Raw genomic sequence first — 22545 nt, forward strand, 5'->3', positions numbered from 1 at the left:
AGCTGACTCTGCAGGTGCTTGTTAGTCTAACTTGGGAACACTCGTGACTTAACTGTGGCTGCAGTGCAGCTCTGAGGTCTCTGCCTGCTGGCTGGTTGCTGTTGTTTCAGTTCTCTCTTGGTTTGGTTTAGAGATCTTCAACAGGGGCCCTAGAGGGTACTCAAGAGTTACTGCAGAAAACATGATTTATACAATTATGAAAAATGGTAACAAAAGACTTTAGGCAGCCCTACATGTTATTGTAGGCCCAGTCTAATATGCAACTTCATTTTACACAATGTATGTAGTTGGGGGGCCTCTTTCAGTTAAGGGGTCCTTGGCCTAAAAACATTGAAGACCCCTGCTTTAGTTCATCTGTATGCTTTATTTGCATTTTACACTCACTCACCACTGACTGTACTGATCACCACACCCCACAACTTAATTAGCCCTTTAATTTGGTTAATAAGTATATTTTTGTAAAACTGTATCATGGCGTGTGCTTGTTTGTTGTGGCCAGGTCATAACAATTAGATTATTAGGTTCAGAAAAGTAGGATTTAATACAATGCCATTGAATTTGATGTACAGGTATAAAACTGGTAACTATATTCATTATATACATTAGATATACAATAGTGTTCAGTGTGTGAATAATGTAATTACATAAAGTTTTCTTCAAAAAAGAATCTAAAGCTCATTTATATACAGTACCAGTCAAAGGTTTGGACTACTTTCTCATTCATTGGAATGGGAAAGCAGAGCTTAGCCAGAGCTACTCTACCTGGGTGTGTACTGTACATAAGCAGTAAAGCACAACGATCCACAGTAAGATGAGTGTCTCTTGTTTCATGTACGCACCAGTGAGGCCAGGTACACCCACACAGACAGGACATTATTGGGGTAGGGGTGCACATACACGGCCAGGGCAAACTCCACATTTGATGCCTGAACATTGTGAACTCCAGTGCTGTACACTGCCTCTATGATGGGCCGGATCTCAGAGAATGGCATATGCAGGGGGAATCCTGAAATCTAAAAGAAAAAAAGAAAAAGAAAAAAGCTATTATTTATGATACAAGTTAATTAATGTGATGCCATGTGCATTATATCTTCCCAGAGCAAAGTAAATGGTATCATCAAAATAATAGATTGATGACTGATGACATCATTCAACAACTCGGTCAAGTAAGTTTTTCCCAGGTGCTTCCATTTCAGACTTACATTGTTGTCTCCCAGCAGGCTCTGTAACTCGTGGCGGTGCCCCTCCGCCATGTCCTGCCCCCCGCTCACCTCCAGTTTGGGCAGGAATTGTTTCAGGGTAGTGGTGCAGTAGCGGTTCCAGCGGGTCGGGTGACGAGGGCGCCACTCCATGATCTTCTCCTTTAGGATCTTCTCAATTCTATAAAAGTGAGATGGTAAATGTTGTGTCTAGTGTGTAATTGTAGCCTCATAACTCAACATAACACAGTGTTAACTTGCCTGTCTTGAAGCTCTGCTGCAGCTGCTTTGTCTGTGCCCCGATATACCAGCTGCTCTGGCTAAAGAGATTTAGATTTAGAAGACAATGTAAAACAAATACCACTAAACATACAACAGGATTATAGATAAATGTTGAACACTCACTTGTACACTTGACAGCCCAGGGTGGGAGAAGGATCGAGAGAAAAACGGCTTCCACAAATTGGCCTTTGTGGTGTCAAAACTCACAGTCATTGGTGATGTATATTCTTGAATGTTGAACCACACCTGAATAATATTTTTGGCATTATTAAAATCATCTCCTGATATCAAAATAAAGAAGGATAAGCCACATTGTGAACTGATAATTCCATATAGTTGCTCCCTCTTCACTCACATTGTCAGCATTGACCAGACAACCAATGGTCTGCAGTGGGCAGAAGGTGTCGTACTGTCCGTAGTACTGAGCACTGCTGGGATTCCAGATCAGGTAGCGGCTCTGCTCAAAGGTCAAGACATAAGCCGTGGGTCCCTAAGAAATATAGAGATCGGAAAACCTTAAAGCTGCTGCAGAAAGACTCAAAACCTCCTCATTATTTTTATACATATGTGTCTACACACCTCTGGTATAGCAGTGCCAATTATAAGCCAGGCTTTCTTGCCCATAAACAGGAAGTAGTTGCACAACAGTACAGCATGTTCTTCTTCATCTCCTGCTAGAAGGGTGAGGAATTGCTAAAAACAAGAAGACAAGTTACAGTAAGATGGGAATTTTGTTTCCCTCCCTTTTTTGAAATATATTTGTTGGTGTTTTTCCTTTAGTAAGAACAGCTGAAGAGAGACAAGAAACAGGGTAGAGCGAGATGGGGATGACACGCAGCAAAGGGCCCCAGGTCGGACCCGAACCTGTGCATTTGGCAAGGACTGAGTCTACATGGGGCGCACGCTCCACCAGTCAATCACAATCAGTCAAAGAGGATTCACTCACATCACAGGTGCTCCACAGGTCACAGTTGCCGGAAAACGAAACTCTGTCCGGCAGAGAAGGGATGAGCGAGACAAATCGGGCAACCAGGGCCTGTGTGAGGATAGAGTCAGAATGTGTCACTGCAGGAAATCTGATCAGGTAAGAAATACAAGCAATTACTACTAAAGAAGATACAAGTAGCCCCTTGTCTACATTCACTTATATTATGCGACTGACCGTGGTCTCTTGGGGGTCATCAAGGGATGCATCCAGTAACTCCTTTGGGGGGTTGAGTGGTCGAATGTAGCGTGTGACGAAGATGGTCTTCCCATTGAGATCTATGATGGTGGTGATGCAAGGTCGGTCTGGGTAGCCTTCTGCTGCTTCCCTCTCGAACCTCTCTGAAGCTTGCAGTAAACGCTCATCCTCTTGGCTGTCAAACTGCATAAAAAGGTCAAAGGTTACAGCAAAGGAATACAGCTCAGCACTATATGCCTTGAGAACGATGCAGTCACAGATGGTTGAGTTAGGTAAATAAAAAAAAAAGGTGTGTTTAACTAGAAGGTTACCTTTAATTCCTTTATCTAGCATATGTAGCAGAGAAAAAGCAAAAGTGGCACAAAAGGATAAAAAACAAAACTTTAATACATTGATGCATTGCCACCTACATATAACAGCATGGAGAACATGTGAACATATTTGATGTATTGACAAAGACACTCAAATTAAAAAGGAATGGATGTTGATAAGATCTAAACAGGGGTTAAAGTGGGCTTGAAACGATCCGGATCAGTGTTCCGGCAACTTTGATTAATAAGTTAATTAATGTGATTGGCAGTGTCACACATCGTGTTTCCTGTTTGTTTAAAATAACGCAAAATATTTATTCCAGTGTTTTCCCCTTATTCACTCTCAGCAGGACACCGCTGTAAGTCCATGCCCAAGGCATCTGTCTGTGGTGAGTTCACATGTCTGTAACAATAGCAGGACAGTTGCGTACTATCTAAACTGGTCAGGTGAAAAGGTGAAGATCACATTGTCGGCAGCCTACCGCTTACATACAGGCTCGATAGTGAAGGACACAATCACATGATGCATATCCGGTGTTTTAAGCCGAGCTAGACAGAGAATGGTCGGATTAAATAGATCACTGATGCTGCTTTTCCTTCATTGTTCTCTGTGAATCTAGCTGGAAGTAAATGTAGGCCTGGCGTGTTTAATGTGGAGTGACTGTGTCGGACTCTTTAAAAAAAATTAAATGCTTGTCAGAAATACAGTTAACACACCAGCCATAATTTTGTTTAAAAAAAACCTCAACTCCTCGCCATTGCTCCTGGTGTTCTCAATTACTGTTTTGGAAGAAGGAAATAACGAGAGTAACAAGTGAACTAGCTCAAGTGAATTATTCTTGCTGTGCTGTGTAGTGGATGTAGACTTTAAAATATTAAGAAACTTTAAAGTGTTAAATTTGAGAATGGAACCTCGGATCTTAGGGGTCCCCCACCTGCCAAATCTTACTTTAACCCCTTGGATCTGAAGATACACACACACTAAGAGAAACTAGCACACAGTGATGCAGGCTGGGTACTAAAGAGCAAACAGGAGTCATCCTTTAGCTTGGCACTTAAACACACATGTCCTACCTTTTCTCGAACAGACTCTCCAGGCACCAGCTGGGGTTCAATGGTGATGAAGAGTGTGATGAATGCTCCCTCACTCAGGTTACGCATAGTGTCGTAAGCACCATTAGTGCCATAGCTCCGCTCCTTACTATAGCCCAGCAACACCGCCGGTGTATGCACCTTGAATGTTCCATCAATCTATCCGATGGAATAATAAAAAAAGAGTCAGCAGTTCAGGTAGTCAGTGTGCTTACCTGAAACAAAGAACATTTTAGATAATGGAAATGACTCTTCCCTTACTATAATCTATTTTGGCAAAATTTCAGCTAATGTATTGGGACAAGACAAGTACATTAATTACAAATTTTAACAATATTCCAAAAATATTGTTAGAGGCTAGCAAGAAAGCCATAGAACGAAAATGGTTAGATTCAAGATTTAAGAGGTTTATTGTCATATACACAGTAAAAAGCACTTACACAACACGAATAAAAAGGAGAATAATTCAATTAAGCTAAAAAAACAAACAATAAAAAAGTTAAGATAAATAGTTTGAAAAGATATTTTAAAAAATGGAGGATGTGCTTAAGACAGCTCTGTATGTGGGGAGAGTCCAGTGCAGTACAGACCGAATCTCCACCAAAGACTGACTGGATGGATATTGTGATGAATGTTCCAAGTATTGAGTATAAATACTGGCAATACTGGAAAAAATGGATTGTGTTTGGGGACTCAGGGGACGATAAATGACAATATACTGTATTGTACTGGCATTGTGTTCTTTCAGTTTTGATGCCTTCAGTGATAATCTACAATGTAAATAGTGATGAAAATAAAGAAAACATATTGAGTGTGTGTGTGTGTGTGTGTGTGTGTGTGTGTGTGGGGGTGTGGGTGTGTGTGTGTGTGTGATGTATGTATGTTATATATGTATATTATATATATACAAACATATATATGTATGTGTGTATATATATATATGTGTATATTATATACACATATATATATATACACATATATACATCATATATACATATATATTATACCACACATAATATATATAACATATATATACACCACAACAATATATATATATATATATACAACACACATATATAATATATATCTACACACACACATAATATACACACCACCAAACCCACATACACACACACACACACATACATATACATATATACACACAGCCTATCTATACACATACTAATAATAGATATAGAATCATATATATATATATATATATGTAAATAAAAAACTAATCAGAGACTCTCACCCTGGACTGAGAATAAATGGTGCTGAAAGGAATCTTGACGGAGCCCAGCCAGTGCTTCTCTACCCGGGTGTGTATTGATTTCGCTCTGTCTTGGTCCTTCTGTGGAGCAAAGGGTGTTAAATTACGACCCAAAGAACAAATAATACAATTCAAGGAACATGTTCCGATATGATTGCTGTGAGCAAAATATAAATTCTTACTCACCACTCCAGTTTCATAAACCACCTCATCAAATATGTTGATGAAGACTTCGTCTTTGACTGATTGTAAGACAGCCGCGCTGTAGTCCCCATTTGGGGCACTGTAGAGAAGAAGAACAGTTTTGCATATTATCTAATTTGTTGGTGTTCTCTAGTGTGTTTACAGCACTACAGTATCTGGAAGGTGTTTTGTTTGAAGGTACCATATACCTTCAAAACAAATCACTCAATGGCCATAAAACTAAGGATGCAACTAACAATTATTTTTATAGTCAATTTATCTGTAGATTATTCTTGTTTGGTCTATAAAATATTAGAAAATGGTGAAAAATTTTGATCAGTGTTTCCTAAAGCCCACATTAAAGTTGAAATTGAATGTCTTGTTTTGCTCAAAATTTTAAGATTTTCAGTTTACTGTCCCAGAGCAGTGAAGATCTAGAACTAGAAAATATTCACATTTAAGAAGCTGGAATTAGAGAAGTTTGACTTTTTTTTCCCCATCAAAAAAAATAGTTGGCGATTGATTTAATTGTTTCAGTTAAGTTAACAGAAAACTCAGATTGGACATATAGTCTAGCTAGCTGTCTGGATTTACCCGGAAGAGATCTGAGGAGCAGGTAACCATAGTCCTCAGAAATCCACCGGAGTTTAAATTTACAACGCAAAGAAAGCCAGAGGTACCGGACATCGGGCAAAAAGACTAACATCGGGTGGAATGTCCCGCTGCACCGGAACAATCCCAGAAAGGGAACGTTGTGGATATAGACTACCTGAACGGTAGCTGCAGCTCCTCGTTCCAGCAAGGGTTGGGTCCATCAGCTGTGGTAGTTTGAAGCACCATGCGCTGGAAGGAGACCTCCACAAAGGGCCTCACTTGTACCTACATCACACCAATACAAAACACAAACAAACACAGATATAATATAGATCGCATGCCAATAAAAAATATCTTGCTGCCAATCAGCTATAAAGGACAGTTATTGTACCTGGCTGAGGAGCCAATCACTGCCCTGGATGGCACACTGCGATGACTGTCCTGGTTTACTGAAATACACATGCATTGAGACAAATGTTTAACTTTCTGTTACATGTCTAACATGTATAACTTCCTGAGGGTAATATTCTGAATTTGACTGGGTGCACTCAACACTCACTTGGACTGGGGCCTGCGGATGGGGATGTCATACGCCCGGATGATGTTGATCAGAAGTTTGATGTCTCCATCAGACAGATTCTGAGCAGTCACCTTCTTCCTCGCTTTCCTTTGAGGTTTTAGGGGCCGCTTGGGTTCAGCCAGCTTGAAAAGGTTCAGTCCCAGAATCCTGATTGTCAAAACAAACAGCTGTTATTGTTTAATCAACAACCAACAAGGATCTGCTCATTTAAACCTATATCAGACTGTCTGGACATCATTTATTGAAAGATCCCATTTTGTTTAAATTTTTCAAGTGTGGGGTATGATTATTACCAACAGTACTCAGTTCCTCCAAGTATCTGGGATTATATGATCACAATACTAATTTAGCTGTTGAAAAATGGAGCCACTAAAGGAGAAAAGTGTTTTATTCTGTTACTTATTACTATGTTTCAGTGTAGTACGACCAATATATGGAGGATTAAATTGTGGCACAGGGGACTACCAGGAAGACGATTGCTTAACTTGTTTGAACAAAGGAGCTCTACCTGCATATTATAGGCAAACTGTGCCTTGCAAAGTGTTTAAGCACATAATATATAATAAAAAATAGTGTTATTTAGTTTGGACTAGGTGCACTCAATAAGCAGTGAGCTGTCTTTCAGTATACTTATAGCAAGCAAAGCTATATTCATAAGCTGCCAAATTAGTTCTGTAATTATATACTATTTTTATAAATGACTGATTACTGATTACTTAATATAGAAAAATATGTTAGGCACACAAATGTAGAATTGTAACTTTATCTATTCCTGCAATATTAAAGCAAAAAATACATATAAACTTATTTTTTTGACAAACACCTCAAAATCTATTTTGGTAAAATAATCTCTGCAAAATCCTGAAAGGACTGCATACTACAAGAGGTCTATTGTCACTACTGTACTGGTACTCAGGGTTCAAACTAAATGGAGAGACAAAGACACAGATAGTGGGAGAAAAAGAAAGAAACTCATACCCTGGACCTGCACCACTGTAAAAAATTAAAATAAAAAAGAAGAGAATAGCAGAAATATAACAGAAAAATGGAACAGAAAAGCTTATATAACATTCCCTTTCAATAATGAAAAAGAAAACGTGCAAAGTTACACCCAACAGCATGATTGTCATTGGCAGCTGTACAGTTTTTATCTATAAATCTGCACAGATACCATCAAAGACTACAATTCCTTTAACATTTTCCGTTATTATGTCCACATGTTTTGAGAACCTGCTCTAAAACCCCGCCTTGGGTAGTCCCAGGAGACAGTCATACTCAGCCAGGATAATGTCGTGTTGCATTCAAGATCAGATAGACCGAAGCAGCACCAGGCCAAGAAATGAATACATCATCAGCCTGTGATTTATATTGTTTCACTTTTCTGATTTCTGGTTGATTTTGATGCCAATCCCATAGTTTAAAGTAATCAAAGTTTTCCTACCTTGTATTGTTATTTCAACAATGGGAATATGCGTAGGATATACAGAAGGAAAAATTACATGCATACATGCTAGAGTTGGGCGGTATCCAAATTCTGATAGTGTCAAACCTCCACTCTATTTTACCGTGGTATATACGGTATTACCGTATCTAATTAGAAATGATGATGTGAGGCGTCACCAAAACTGTTGCCGTGTGCCTACACCGTCCAGAAAGTGAATAACAAACACTAAGACTGAAACACCTCTCCCTTCTCATTAGAGCAGAACCCCAAAGGCTGCCAAACTGCAGAAGTCCTGTTCTTTTTCCAGACCAGGTCAGACCCCCACCCCCCTTTTTCCTCCACATTGTCAAGTGTTGACAACCACACATAAGCATTTTTAGGCATTAATTAAATTATATTTAATATTTAATCCTTGTCTTTTATATAAGTGCATTGCATTTTTTTAATGACGGTGTTGAAACTGATACCGTTGCTATTTTTAAGACCCCTCGGTATATAACCCTACTACATGCTTGAATTACTATTTTGTGTTTGGCAAGATGGAAAGAAAAATTACAGTGACATGCATAACACATGAAAAAAGTATCAGTTGTGAAAGATAGGAGTTAAAAGCGAGACAGAATATAGTGAGTTAAAAATGCCTGGGGAGATATTTACCCGATGCTTGGTATCTCCTCTTCTACCACCAAGTCAGACAGAATGTAGTGATGCTTAGCAAGAAGAAATCTGTTGATGACCGATTCTCGGATCTGTGGAAAAAGCCAAGATTATCATCACCACTTAGTGTTTTGTATGTGAAAACGACTGGGGTAATACGTACTGTACATAGTTACATTAAACGGGCTACTCACCTTCTGAAGGTATTTGGCTACTAAGGCTCGGTGTGAATCCAGATGTTCTTTAGTGTCAACTACCTCGCCTTCTTTCAGTCTCTTCTCATATTCCTGAAATCAATTTTAACCAAAAGAAGAAGAAAAAAAGCCTCATACAGAGTTCATGCATCCTTATTCATTATTTTTGCAATATTGTAAATGTTTGAAAGGCTGACCTGGAACACCTTGTCTGTGACCTCCCTCTCCAGGGAAGGAACACATTTGTAATTTCGAAACTCTGCAACTTCCTGGTTCCTGAGAGTGAGCAGGCGAAATCTTTTGGACCTCTCCAACTCTTCATCAGTCACAAAGTTAAACTCCTCCTGCAGCTGTTCTAGACGGAAGTACTCTGGAGCTGTTACCTCTCCACTAGTGGCCACCTGGTGAACACCAGGTACAAAGAAAGAAGCCATGTTTTGTTTTTTTAAATCACAAATAAGACCAAGAATCTAAATGCTCAGACCACTTGTTTATGCAAAGGACTGTATTCTGATACGCACTTTTAGCAGCTGCATGATGGAGGCATTTTTTGGATCGTTGGGGTCAAGTCGTGACCGTGTGGCCCACTCTCCAATCTTCTTCATGTCATATAGTCCAGATGCACCAATAAATGTAACAGCATCAAGACGGCTCAAGCCACTAAAAACACAAATAAAGAAAGTGATTAATACTTCTAAAAAACAATTACCATAGACAAGGTACAAGGTTTAGGGACAAATGTTGCCAATTTTAGACCAGCTCCGTTTCACCGTATTTGGGCAGTGTATGCAGATTGATTAACGGTGCGCGGTGTGGCGCTGCTAACTGCGGAGTGTAATCCGGCGGATCTTGGCAGACCTTTGCAGAACATTCACCTGCACTCACTGCCCACACTAAGATGATACAGAGCTGGTTAAAAATGGGCAAAATATATCCTTAAAAGGACTTCTCAGGCACATAAACTACAGACTGCACACACCACACATTACTAATGACTATTTTTGTTAAGTCTATGTTCTAAGACTTATTTCAACCACAGGCTGCAGCTTATTTCAATGTGATATGATGCGAAATTTGCAGACTTGAACCTTCCTTCAGACAGATGCATTCAGGTGCAGTTATAGAAAGCTCTGACATCAATGTTTTGGGAATTTGCATAAAAAATATTGAGCCTAGATATTCATTTATGAGCTATGTAATCAGGCGATAAGCAAAAATGGGAATATTTATGGCATGGCAAGTTGAATAGGTTGTTTAATGCAACATTTATGTTGAGGGACTTATAAGAAACTTCCCCTGCTGCATAACCTTTGATGCAAAAAAAAAGTTTAACATGATTGATTACTTAAACAAGTTTGAGCATGTTGCCAAGTTTATATCATGCCGACATAAACTGAAACTACTGGCTTCCACTGGATCCATGAATCAGTAGTCATGTTTGACAAAGGGTTAGCTGCGATGTAAATCATAGAGGACATGCATTTAATGGGCTAAAACACGCACAACCACCAGTACTGTCCTTTAAGTGACATTACCTGTGTAGGCCACCACGTTGTTGAGACACAGGAGGGGCGAGTGCTACACCGTCCTCCCCAGACCCCCAATAAACACGACACGACAGCTTCCCAGAGGTCAGCAGGGTCTGTTTGTTACTGCCATCCGCCTCAAAGGAGAGGGGCACGTCTGACGAGGCATACAAAGAGGACGAGACACAAGGAGACAGGGACTGACATCACTGAAAGGTCCCCGTACAATTCAAATATGAATGTCTCTGAGTTTCAGGCCTGAGCTTGCAATAAATAAAAGGCATTTACCACTTCCTACACCCTCATGGTCGAACATCACTCTCTGGTTGCTGCTAAACTCAAACTCCTCAAGGGAGACTCTGTCCGCAACAACTGAAGGTTCTGGCACAGGAACAAACACTTGAGCCAGGAGGTAGCATGATGAGCCAATCTCCTCAAACACCTAACACACACACAGACACACACACAGACACACACACACACACACGAAATTAATACAGTTCACGGACTAATCTATCACTCAGATGAGTGGATGACAAATGTGGCTGTACTGTACCTGCAAATTGATGCTTTGGGGACAGTTAACTATCCTGAGATTGAAGATCTGGCCAAAGTGCACTCTGAAATCAGTGTTCAGGGAGCGGCTGTCTGTTCTGGAGACTTCTTTGTCATTATAAAGGATCTTGACGAAAAGAGAGCGCCTTGTAACATCTTCTCGCCGAGCTGTTTCCGACCTACAACAAGGATTAAATAAACCAGATGAAGAACATCCATAATAGACCTCAACAGTGTGGTTCCGAAAGTGAAAATCCTATTCATTTTCTCCATAACGATATTGATAATTTTTCTTAGTGTCTAAACCATGACCACGAGCTGCGAGAATGTGAAACGAAGGTTTATGCCGCTGTAGAAGCCACATCTCTGTCTGATATTAACCTTGTCTTAAGAAAAACACATTTATTTGCACTACCCACAATCCTAAGCATAACAGCAACGTCTCTAATTGGTGGAGCTTGCGGTTGCCATAGAAATGTTTACTGAACCTGCAAACAGTTAGTAAGCAGGGCTGGTACCACTGAAGTCAATGATCATTAATGTACACAGTCTTGTACATTTGTCTTTTCTTCAGTTTTAATTTTTTTCTTTTTTTTTAGCCTAATCAAACGTTTCATGGTCTTGATTCATCTCGTAGCTGGATGGCTTGGTTCAAGGCTTAAAACTCTTTAAATAAGCATTTTCTAAAACATCAATGGAGCAATTGAATGGAGAAAAAAAACTTCCAGAACCAGAGCCTTTCAAAATGTTGAGCTTTATGCCACAATAGTAGTGTAGTTCTTTTATTTCAGATGGAAATCATCTTACTTTTCTCAAAACAAGTGAGGAATCTGCCAGTGGGTGAGATAAGAGGACTATATTTCAATATGTTTACTAAAACTCTTGACAGAAAGTAAAACTAAATTGGAGTTAAAACTAACCCTTTTTAAAGCCATAGTGCGTAGTTTTTGTCTCCCCTATGAGGAATTCTAAGTAATGACAACAACATTGTTGGTGCGTCCACATAATACAAGCCTTACGTGATCGCGCTTCCCCCCCACCCCTCCTTGATGCAGTTGCTAGTAGCCAAGGAGGCCAAAAAACATGATGGACTCTTCAGAAAAGGTCATTATCTCCACTTGAGTTTCTGCGTGCAAAAGTCACCAGATGCCACAACCTTCTGGACATAGTCATACTGAGAAATCCAGAGAGAGTTGTGTGGAGCGGATAGTCTTCATTAGCTTTGTAGCAACTCATTTGGCAATTTCTTGAATTTACTGGACGTTTAATAATACTAAAGCTTTAAAGAAACCCAGACTTTCTCTGTTTTTCCTGATCATACCTGGGGCAGAGTTCACTGGCGGTGAGGTTTCCAGATGCAGACAGCTCAGGGATCAGGATGGATTCTCCGGGTTTCCTGCGTATCCTGGAGGCTTTCTCTCTGACCTGCTGCTCTATAGATTCAAAGTCAGGCTTCTCTGGAGGCTCAGGCTTTGGGGGGCCTTCTTCAACGGGCCCTTCTGATTCGCTCACATCCTGGTACTCATCTTCTTCTTCTGTCTCATCCTGTGCCTTGCCTTTCTTCTTCTTTTTTCTCTTCTTCTTTTTAGTTTTCTAAAAAATGAAAACATAGGATATGTGTGTTAATATTTGTTTTGTATCATTAATTTTGGGGCATTTTTGGCCTTTATTCTGACAGGATTATTGAGGCCGAAATCGATATTTATTCAAAAAATATATAAATATTGGCTGATAGATTTTTTGGACTATAAAAACATAACATATGTAAACAAACTTCACATAGATCCCCTCCCAATTTTTATTGAGACCAAGACACATACCAAGCACAACAGTGCAGTTTAAAAATCACCTTGTTAGTGCTATCTGATGGAAAAACTGTTTCTAAATTATTTAAAACCTACTTTGGCATTTTTTTCCTGGAAAACATTGTTACTTATCAAGTGACACAGTACTGGTATATTTGCAGTAAGCTAATAAAAAAGCTGAGTTATCAGTGTGACTGTAATAGGTACCTGTTTCCTTACACAGAGCTTCCAGTCCTGCAGCTGTTTCTTATACTCTGCAAACTTTTTCTGGTAATCCGCCTCGATCTCGGCCTCCAATTCCATAAGCTCTGCCAAGATTTCATCTTCATATTCTTGCTCATCTAACGTCCGGTCCACATTCTCTCTGGAGCAAAGTTAAAAAAAAAAGAAAGAAAAACAAAGCCCATTAACGTAAAAAGGAACAAGCATCTGTTCACTAAATGAGAAAATACACACATTATCCAGCAAGCATTTGTTCGGGGTAGAAGTGAATGTGTAATCAGAGCATTTTTATAATAGTTCTATGGAGCAGCGTCAGCAAATGCATTATCACAGACATGGGCCAATTTTATAACTACACAAAGAGATTTACCTTCTGAGCGAGAGCTTATAGGGCGTGTTGGTAAACTTCTGAAAGTCTCTCAGGGCCTTGAGCTCCTTCCACAGTTTAACTATGTGCTTCAGCAGAGTCCTGTCTTTCTCCTGCTCACTGTCTCGCAGCTGCCGAGTGTTCCTGTGATATTCAGGGTTAAAAACGAACTGTGTATATTTCTTGTCAAGACTCTTTTTCTCTTTGTAGACTAAACAGGACATGGATTGGACACAATCTGGGGACCTCACCTAACCTCCAGACTGTATTCAGATATCCTTCGCTGCATGGCTTGATTAAGGCTCTCCCCACCATGGATCTCATGTATATTCCGCAACGCTCTCCTTAATCCTTTCAACTACAGCACACAGGTAACACACAACGTATATATGTGGTTTATTTGATACAAGAGATTTCTAGATGTATACAGGAATGTAAGAAAACGTGTTGCAGAGTTGTTGTGTTTTACTATTCAGCTGATAAAGTTTACCTTGTCAGTAAGGTGTCCTGTGAGGTTATTGTGCTGCCTGGTGAGGTACTGATCATACAGCTGAGCCAGACGGGCCCCCAGCACATGTTCGCGACTGAAGAGTGGGTGATGGGAGAAGATCAGCCCCGAAACATCCACATCAAGCTGGTAGTCTCCCTCGGGGTCCGTTGCACCAGCAATGTACAGGTTTGCATACTTAGACTTTACAGCCTGGGGGATAGAACAACATTATTTGTCATGCAATGTTCTGGAAAATAATAATTGAAATATACTCTGTGCTTGTGTTTAGCTTGAGTGTATCTTAGTATGTGTGCAAGCTTAAAGGAAGCATGAAATAGTTGGCAAGATTGATTAAGCACCATCAGGGAGTGCTGTAATGAAACGTCATGCATGACAAAAATGTAAAAGAAACCCTCAATTTAACTACAATGGATGCTCTGTTTTCCAGATTATCAAATATTGCAGCTGTTCTCATCTCCAGAGTGAGAAACAAAATGTGAGAATGTGAAAACAAGAATTCTTTGGGGGTTTCCCATTCAAGACACACCCAACCAGAACCAGGTCTCAACGCCTTTTTGGATCTGTTATTTCAGGGTTTCATCATTTGTTATATTTTTCCTCTTTGGTCTGCAAAGTCATTGCAACATTTGAGATCAATGAATTCAGGAGTGTGAATAAGGTCTAAAATGATCTGCCTCCAATAACGATGCAGACGGACAATGTACTCTGACACATAATTTGTCATACCTAAGTGAGATGTGCTGTTCATTGACAACCGTTCAATGCTGACCACCATAGTTCCCTCCAGGTATGTCACAAAGCTCAAGGGCCTGGGATTAAACTCCTCACTGTGCACGTGGATCCTTGACTCCCTGACAGACAGACCAAATGGGGTGAGGGTGGGTGGACACACCTCTTCCATCCTCATCCTTAACAGGGGAGCACCCCAGGGTTGTGTTTTGAGCCTGCTGCTGTACAAACACAACTGTATAGTCAACTTCAAGAACCATCCAATACCATCCTCAAGTTTGCTTGCGACACAGCTGTGATGGGCCTGATTACAGACAACAATGAAAAGGACTACCTGAAAGGAGTAAAGGACCTGACATGCTGCTGTCAGGCCAACAACCTATTTATGGATGTCAGAAAGACTAAAGAGATGATAGTGGAGTTTGGGAAAAAGCAGGGAAGAAACTACGAACCCTTTAATATCAACTGGTCCTCAGTGGAGAGGTGCACTGCAAACCTTCAAGTACCTTAGTGTACACATCACCAAAGGCCTGACCTGGGCAATGCATACTGACTCAGTGGTGAGAAAGGCTAGAGAGAGGCTGTTTCACCTCAGACGGCTAAGGAAATACAAATACTGAGGAATTTCTACTCCTGCATCAACTAGAGCGCCCTGATAGGGAATATGGTGAAAAGGACTGCAAGGCCCTACAGAGAGTGGTTTTGTTCAGCAGAACACACAATAGGCACTGCTCTATCCTGCCTAAATATAGTTTAATGTACAATTGTTACACCAGACGTTGCAAGAAAAGGAGATTCTCCAAACCAGCCTTTTCTTTCTGTTGAGGTCAAGTATAAAGTAGCGGATACACAGGCCAGCACAGACAACACATCCTGTATTTCTTTAAATGCCCAGATGGGATTTTAGATGTAGCTGTATATTGTCTGCAGAGATGGTTTCACAGATGTGTCAGCCTCCATCTCTGCTGAATTTCCCTGGTAAAAACAAACAAAAAAACACCTTGCACCCACCTACCCACCTATCCACCCTGTTCCTTTGTACCAAATGCAAAACTGCCCTTCTGCTTCTTCTTTTATTTAATGGCAAAGAGGTAGGAGAACACCCAAGTCTGAGGGTGCCACAACACTATCAGAGTATGATTGTACGCGGTGCTTCAGATGTGCCAAATGAATGAATGAGCATTTCTGACCTTCCTGTACACAGTGTGCAGTGCAGGATCCAGGTCCTCCTCCATGTGGAAGAGAGGGGGTCTGGTGGACGATTCCTTTATGGGGTCAGGCAGAGCCATGATTCTGCCGTCATCTCCAAACCACTTCTTTCCCTAAATAAAGAGTAAGAAAATATATATATATTTAAGCTGCTTGGGCAGTTCACCTGGTAGAGCGCAAGCCTATATAAAGAGGCTTAGTCTTTGAGGCAGCGGGTTCAACTCTGACCTGCGGCCCTTTGCTGCATGGCATTCCCCTTCTTGCTCCCCTTTCATGTCCAAGCTGTCCATATTATATGTATATATATTTATAAATTATTGATTCAAGGCCAGTGACACTATTGGTTAAAATTACCTCCTCTATTTTCAAAATGCGGTTCTCCAGAATGTTCTCATTGGTCAGGGATATTTTAGGCCTCTCCCCTACATACAGGCCCTCGTCCTCCAGATAACGAGGCTTCATGTGTTCAGGCAGTTTAATGGTAGTTGGGACTGTCACAATGAAAAATAGAATGTTAACACGTTTTAAAGATAGTTATTATCCTCAACAGAATATTAAAGCTGACACTACAGTTTTTTAAAGCTCTGTGTGTTTATTGGATGGGTTTGTACATTAAAGAATACCTGTTCGAAAACTTGGCGTGAAAAGGAGCTCACTCTCTTGCTGAATACGTTTTCGGTACCCAACATACTCAGCTTTCTTCACTTCCAGGAAGTCCCTTGACGATTGTTCAATGACGAATAAATCCTCCTCTTCATCCCGCACAAGAGGAGCTGCTTCACTCTAAAGCGGGGCGAAGAATATAAGGCGAGAATATGAGGAATCCACTAGCTCTTATGCAACTGCAGCTACAGAACAGGTGGAAATAATCATGAGACACACGGACCGTTTCTTCCAATAGCATGTCGGTGTCTTACCTGGTCTACATTTTCATCAGGATTATCTTCATCTACTTCAGCAGCTTCCTGCTCTTCAACACCTCCTTCTTCATCACTGTCCTTCTCAGTTGTTTTTTTCTGTTTTTTTCTTTTCTTCCTCTCCTTCTCAGTCCCGTCTTGTGGCTCTAGCTCAAAGTTGAGTGTAAAGAAATTGTATGCCTCTTCAGCAGTGGGGAGGCCTTTTTCTGTCTGTATTTACAAATAATGATTAAATACATACAACACAATTAATTTGTTCTTTAAAATGCTTGCAATCTTGTCTCCAGCCTCACTCGTCTGGCTGCTTCTCGGAACGTGACCCTGGTCTTGAGAGCCAGAGGGTCGTCGTGTCTTCCAGCTCTGTCCGGATCTATCTGTAAAACACTGGGAGTAAGGCTGCGTTCACAATGCCTGCGTTGGGCTGACGGTTTGGCAAATCGCCGGATCACTTTTCTTGGTGTTAATGCCCACATAAACCTCCACTGCACTGGGTTAAATCATCATTCACACCTTGTCAAACCTTGTTACAGCGTCTCTGTCTCTGAGGCTCTGCAGGCGACTGGCTGGCTCAAGAGAGGCCTCCTGCTGCTGGAGGCTCTCACCTTTAGACTAGAACACAAGAGGCTATTCTTATAAATACAAGTTTTTGCAAAACAGGCAGTTTTTTGGAATAGGATATATTTTGTAATCTTAATCAAATACAAGCTAGTTAATGCACAAAAAAAGACTTTGGGTTTACTCTGGCTGCTCTCAGTGTCTCCTCCAGGCGCCGTGTCACAAAGCTGTCTAAATGCTGAGAGCTGGCAGAATGCTGCCTCCCTGAGAGACCTGGAAGACAAAGCACACCATGAAACAATAATTACATTGACTACACAGTACTGTATTATTACTGACACCGTTAATCTCATATCCAATGCTGGTAACTGACTGCTTGGAGAGGATATTGTCATTTTTATAGTCACTTTTTAGGTTCATTTTGAGAAGTTTAGGTCCTTTTGTGAAATGACAAAAAGTCATTATATGCTGCATAATAAGGTCAAAAACAGCCAAAAGGCATGAAGGGGGAGAGGAGGCAAGTTTAGAGAGAAGGTGGACACTAACTTCTCTGAGAACCAGTCGGAGGTCTTGACAAAGCCCCAGAGTCTCCTGCCTTTTCAGCTGATCCCTCATCTTCACTGTGGTGCTGAATGGTGGAGATCTCTTCCACATGGGACTCCTGGGCTGAAGAATGGCCAAGCAGCTAACATATGCCAAGAGATGAAAAATATATACATATACTGTTCTATATAGCTTGTAAACTAAATGGGTTTTATGAAACTGGCATTAATGCAATTACAGAATGGTTGTAAGAGGTAAATGTACCCTTTTCTTCTGCCTCTGTCTCTGAGCCCTTAACGTGCGTTTCAGTGTCTCTCCTGGATCTTCCTCACTGCTTTGACGCTCCTGTTGCAACACAGCAACAATGATAAACAGCAACAAGATTGCATATGCAAACTGTAATTCTATCCAAACTGCTTCATAGCACAGCTGTGAAAGGCTGTATTGGCACAGGCAAGAGTGAAAGAGATTGGTGTTGAGCAGCCAGCAGCACATACAGGAGGGGAACTACAGTCTACAGGCTAAGCTACAAAACACACACCAACCTTCATTGTAGCTTGCAGTTTCTCCTCACTTCTCAATTTGGTCGACGGAACCAGAGCCTATCAAGTGTAATTAGATTTCCTAAAGGGTTAGCAGCTCTTCTATCTGTGTTCCTGTGTGTTCCTGACTTTGTGTGTGCAAAGTGAGACACTCCTCTAGCTCATGTTGAGTCTTGTTAAGGACAGCTCTTATTCATGATGATGGTGATGGCGCAGTGGATATGACACATATCTTTAGTGTTTGAGATGTGGGTTCGATTCTCAATACGATACGTCACCCAGTGTGTCCCTGAGCAAGCTTAACCCCTAGTTGTTTCAGAGGCGTCTAACATGTAGTAATTGTTATAAATAAAGTCGCTTTGGATAAAAGCGTCAGCTAAATGACGTGTAAGGTAATAATATTCAGTTCGTGCTGGGTGCTATAACTCATTACTGCTATTGTCAGTCCACAAAAACAACGCAAAATATCATGTTTATCAGTAATAATATTCACTTATAGGCCATAACGTGTATACATTTACCTGAGTGTCGTCCTCATTTTTATTTTTTACCAAAGTCTCTTGCAAAGCACGTCGTTTCTTCTGCAGTTTTTCCCGAAAGTCACTAAAACAGAAATAAAGCCAGTCGTTTTAAAACGGAGCTAACATTAGCTTAGAAAGCTCCCTTAACGTGGAACGTAGCTAGTTAGCTAACCTATAGCGCTAACGTTAACGTAAGCTGCTGAAAGTGATAATTGCAGAAACCAATAAGGAACAACTAATGTAGATAGCTAGCTAATGATAACTAGCTAGCTAACGTTACCTTGAGGAGGCCAGTGTGGCGAGGATAGTTTACTTTACAATAAAGAAAGCAACGTCACAGAAAGTGTGATCACTGTTGTTGTGGTCTAAGCTAAAGTTAGTCTGTATTACAACCGGCTAACCCTAAACTGTGTGTTGTTTACTTGCAACAATGTATTCATCCCTCGGTTTTCCCGAGACAGCGCCGTTTTCGCTGCCCGTTATATTGTACATCCATGTCGCTGCCTAGTAACGAGATAAACTAATCCCGCCGATCTCCGGAAGTCCCGCCCTACTATGCTTTGATTGGCTAGAACTCGGTCCCTTGGTGCGTCTTTGTGATTGGATGCTAGTTTCAAAGGTTGGCTGGTCATTCAGGATCACCATACTGTAAATATCAAATCTTTTTATACCGTCTATGGTTACGATTCATAACCATGTTGGATATCCAATTAAATTATAACACTCAATCTGGAACTACGTGTTGTGTTCGAGACAAAGAAAGGTTTAGAGAACTGTGTAAGAGTTAGGGAAAATGCTTTGTTTATGTATTCCCCTTAATAGCCTATCAAAAATGAAGATATTTCCTATTTCGTAATAAAGACCGACTACAAGGGGCACTCTGGGCCACATAGAAGAGATGATTCTTGGTAGAAAGTGAAAAGCAACTGTGCAATGCATTGGAGACATGACAATCCAATTTCCAATATCCAATTTCATTGTGTAAAAACGTTATTATAATTACGATTATTATTAAAAAGGTGTAGTTATTTTCTCTCTCTCTACCCAGTGCAAGATATAGGATCCTGGCTTTCTCCCAGTGACCAGGTCTGCCTGGTGTAGATGATGCTCTGCTTCCTCCAGGTCCCCCATGGCTCCTTCCCCCGGCCTCTGAACATCTTCCATCTGGAGTTTAAATATCTAATATAGACAGAGCAAGGTATTTATGGAAAAAAAACTGCAAAAAGTGCATTTTGGGGGTGATCTTTAGCTGAGTCATTGGCAGTAGCTAGGGTTCAGACCTGTTGCCCTTTGCTGCATGTCATCCGCTCTCTCTCTCCCCGCTTTCTAGTCATTCTCCAGCTGTTTTCTGGCATAATAAAGGCAACAAAAGCCCTAAAATATGTTTAAATAACTACACAGCTGACCCATTTTGACTTTTCATATTATATTTTGCATTAACTTCGTCTCACACATGCTTCAGTTTAGCCGTTTCATGAAGGCAAATCCCCAAACTAAGCTTGGACCAGTCAACAATGTTTATTTAAGTTATTGATTCAACTCTGATCCAAAACAAATACATCAGAAACATATTCAAGCTTAATAAAAATCATGTAATTTAAAATCGCTTCAAGTATCTATAATAGCACTATAACTAGAAGTACAAATGTTTGTATAAAAATATAGTTTGACCATACTATGTGTGTTGTAAAATAATCTTTTAAAAACAACAGTTACTAGCAGTTTGTGTTTTCCAGGTTCTATGCATAGTCCTCGGCCAGTGTGTCGAAATAGTTTGTGTCTGCGTAGAGAAGGAAGCCAGAGAACAAGCTGTCCGCCCAGCCCGGGTCTGCAAATAACCCATTCTGGTCGTGGAAGAAGATCTCCAGCCACACCTCATCTTCTGAGTTCAGGTACATCACAGTGGACCCAGATGCAACGTCGTGGTTCCCCGTGTTGGCATCAAAGGTTTTGATGCGATACTGACCATTCTGCACCAGACCAATGGCCAGGTGTTTGTTGGCCAGTGTAATATCGTAGGAGAAATAATAAACACCGGGGTATGGACAGATGAACTTGCCCGTCTGTGGGTTGTAGTGTCCGCCCTCGTCAAACAGGACCTTGTTGAACTTTATGGGGGTTTTCTCTTGAGGGTAGCTGCTGGTGATTCCCACAGAGAAGGCCGATTTAGGCAGCAGGCTGCCACACTTGCAGATCCCTGCAGTCCCACGTGGCCCTCTTTTGCCCTTTTCCCCTTTCTCACCTTCAGGGCCCAGAGAACCAACTAGGCCCACATCTCCATTCTCTCCGGTCGGGCCTCGTTTCCCTGCAGGGCCACGATCACCTCGGCCTCCAATCCTACCTGTTGGGCCAACTCTGCCCTTAAACCCTGAAACAGAAAAAAATCATGTTGGGATCATCATTTGTCACTGATGGATTAGTCTCGCTTTGCCAGACCACAACACTACGGAGGAGGGTCTGGCTAGTCCACACAGCAGTCCGGGATGAGAGAAAAACCTGCTCTGGTTTATGGACATTTCTTTAAACCAATCGTAACCATCTTGGGCGGTGCTAAGCTCCGGACGGCGCCACTGTGCCGCTGTTAAATAGTCTCAGGAAGGAACGTGTTTTGGTGGAACATGTGTACCATCAAAGGATGTTTCAGTCATGCCACAGAAAACTCTGGATTTACCCTGCAGACATCTGAGGACCAGGTAACCATAGTCCTCAGATTGGACAGATAGTCTAGCTAGCTGTCTGGATTTACCCTGCAGAGATCTGAGGACCAGGTAGCCATAGTCCTCAGATTGGACAGATAGTCTAGCCAGCTGTTTGGATTTACCCTGCAGAGATCTGAGGTAACCATAGTTAACCATAGTTTAAAATTACAACACAAAGAAAGCAGAATCTAACGGACATCCGGCCGAAAAGAGTGACCTCTGGCAGAATGTCAGGCGGCACTAGAGCAATCCTGGAAGTGGAACGTCATGGATATAGACAACTGATAGATATGATTGTTGATATGATGAATGAGTTTCTCTTCTGCACTTGTTGAACCTGACTATTAAAGGCAGGGTTGGTAATGTTGCAGAGCTAGTGAGATTTTAAAGTAGTATCTCTTCGGGGCTCAATCTAATCCCTCCCCCTGCCCTCAGGGCGCCGACCCACACACAGACATGCATGAGCACCGCTGCCTCGCTGCATCAGAGCAGCGCGGGGACGGAACCTGCAATGTTACTCATCAAAACTACTTCATATGGGGGCAACCCCTTGCTCAACTGGTAGAGTGTGCCTGCCAATTAGACAGAGTCCTTGGCAGCAGCCGGCGTTCGAATCTGACCTGCGCCCCTTTGCTGCGTGTCATCCCCTCTCTGCCTCCCCCCTTTCCTGTCTATGCACTATCACTATCTAATTAAAAAAATCCCCCAAAAATAACTAATTTATGTCACTTTTCTCCTCCATTCTCCAGTAGACTTGCAGTAACTGCTTTGGCGACGACGAGCATTCAGCTCAGGCTCATACGCAGGAGGGGTAGAGCATGCACAGAGGGGCAAGGAGGCATTTCATTGGTTCTT

At 41.3% G+C, this 22545-nt stretch overlaps 2 protein-coding genes across 5 annotated transcripts in view; both read right to left on the bottom strand.

The window, feature by feature from the left end:
• Nucleotides 1-416: 416 nt before the first annotated feature.
• On the bottom strand, nt 417-19533 carry cc2d2a (coiled-coil and C2 domain containing 2A). Of its 4 annotated transcripts, XM_032525036.1 has the most exons (40): nt 19272-19533; nt 18992-19073; nt 18474-18530; nt 18193-18273; nt 17932-18070; nt 17570-17658; nt 17341-17439; nt 17124-17204; nt 16831-17040; nt 16537-16696; nt 16268-16404; nt 15895-16026; nt 13955-14164; nt 13716-13822; nt 13468-13608; nt 13083-13239; nt 12392-12663; nt 11072-11249; nt 10804-10957; nt 10525-10672; nt 9511-9649; nt 9187-9390; nt 8990-9082; nt 8796-8887; nt 7673-7687; nt 6674-6841; nt 6506-6563; nt 6290-6399; nt 5524-5620; nt 5320-5418; nt 4050-4226; nt 2976-2990; nt 2644-2847; nt 2428-2517; nt 2061-2174; nt 1837-1971; nt 1605-1727; nt 1461-1519; nt 1203-1380; nt 417-1013 (listed from the first exon to the last, which is right to left on the bottom strand). In XM_032525036.1, the coding sequence occupies exons 3-40, from the start codon at nt 18477-18479 to the stop codon at nt 828-830; spliced, it is 4857 nt and encodes a 1618-aa protein (XP_032380927.1). In that variant the 5' UTR covers nt 18480-18530; nt 18992-19073; nt 19272-19533; the 3' UTR covers nt 417-827. The 4 variants fall into 4 exon arrangements, with proteins under 4 accessions (XP_032380927.1, XP_032380929.1, XP_032380928.1 ...); XM_032525038.1 differs by lacking the exon at nt 7673-7687; XM_032525037.1 differs by lacking the exon at nt 2976-2990.
• Nucleotides 19534-20465: 932 nt separating this feature from the next.
• Nucleotides 20466-22545, bottom strand: part of c1qtnf7 (C1q and TNF related 7) — a 6757-nt gene continuing 4677 nt past the window's right edge. The window contains exon 3 of the mRNA XM_032525042.1: nt 20466-21359. Within this exon, the coding sequence (XP_032380933.1) occupies nt 20731-21359 (629 nt within the window). The 3' untranslated portion in view covers nt 20466-20730. The remainder of the gene's footprint in view (nt 21360-22545) is intronic.

Source organism: Etheostoma spectabile, chromosome 9, assembly GCF_008692095.1.
Source record: "Etheostoma spectabile isolate EspeVRDwgs_2016 chromosome 9, UIUC_Espe_1.0, whole genome shotgun sequence".
Classification (NCBI taxonomy): Eukaryota; Metazoa; Chordata; class Actinopteri; order Perciformes; family Percidae; genus Etheostoma; species Etheostoma spectabile.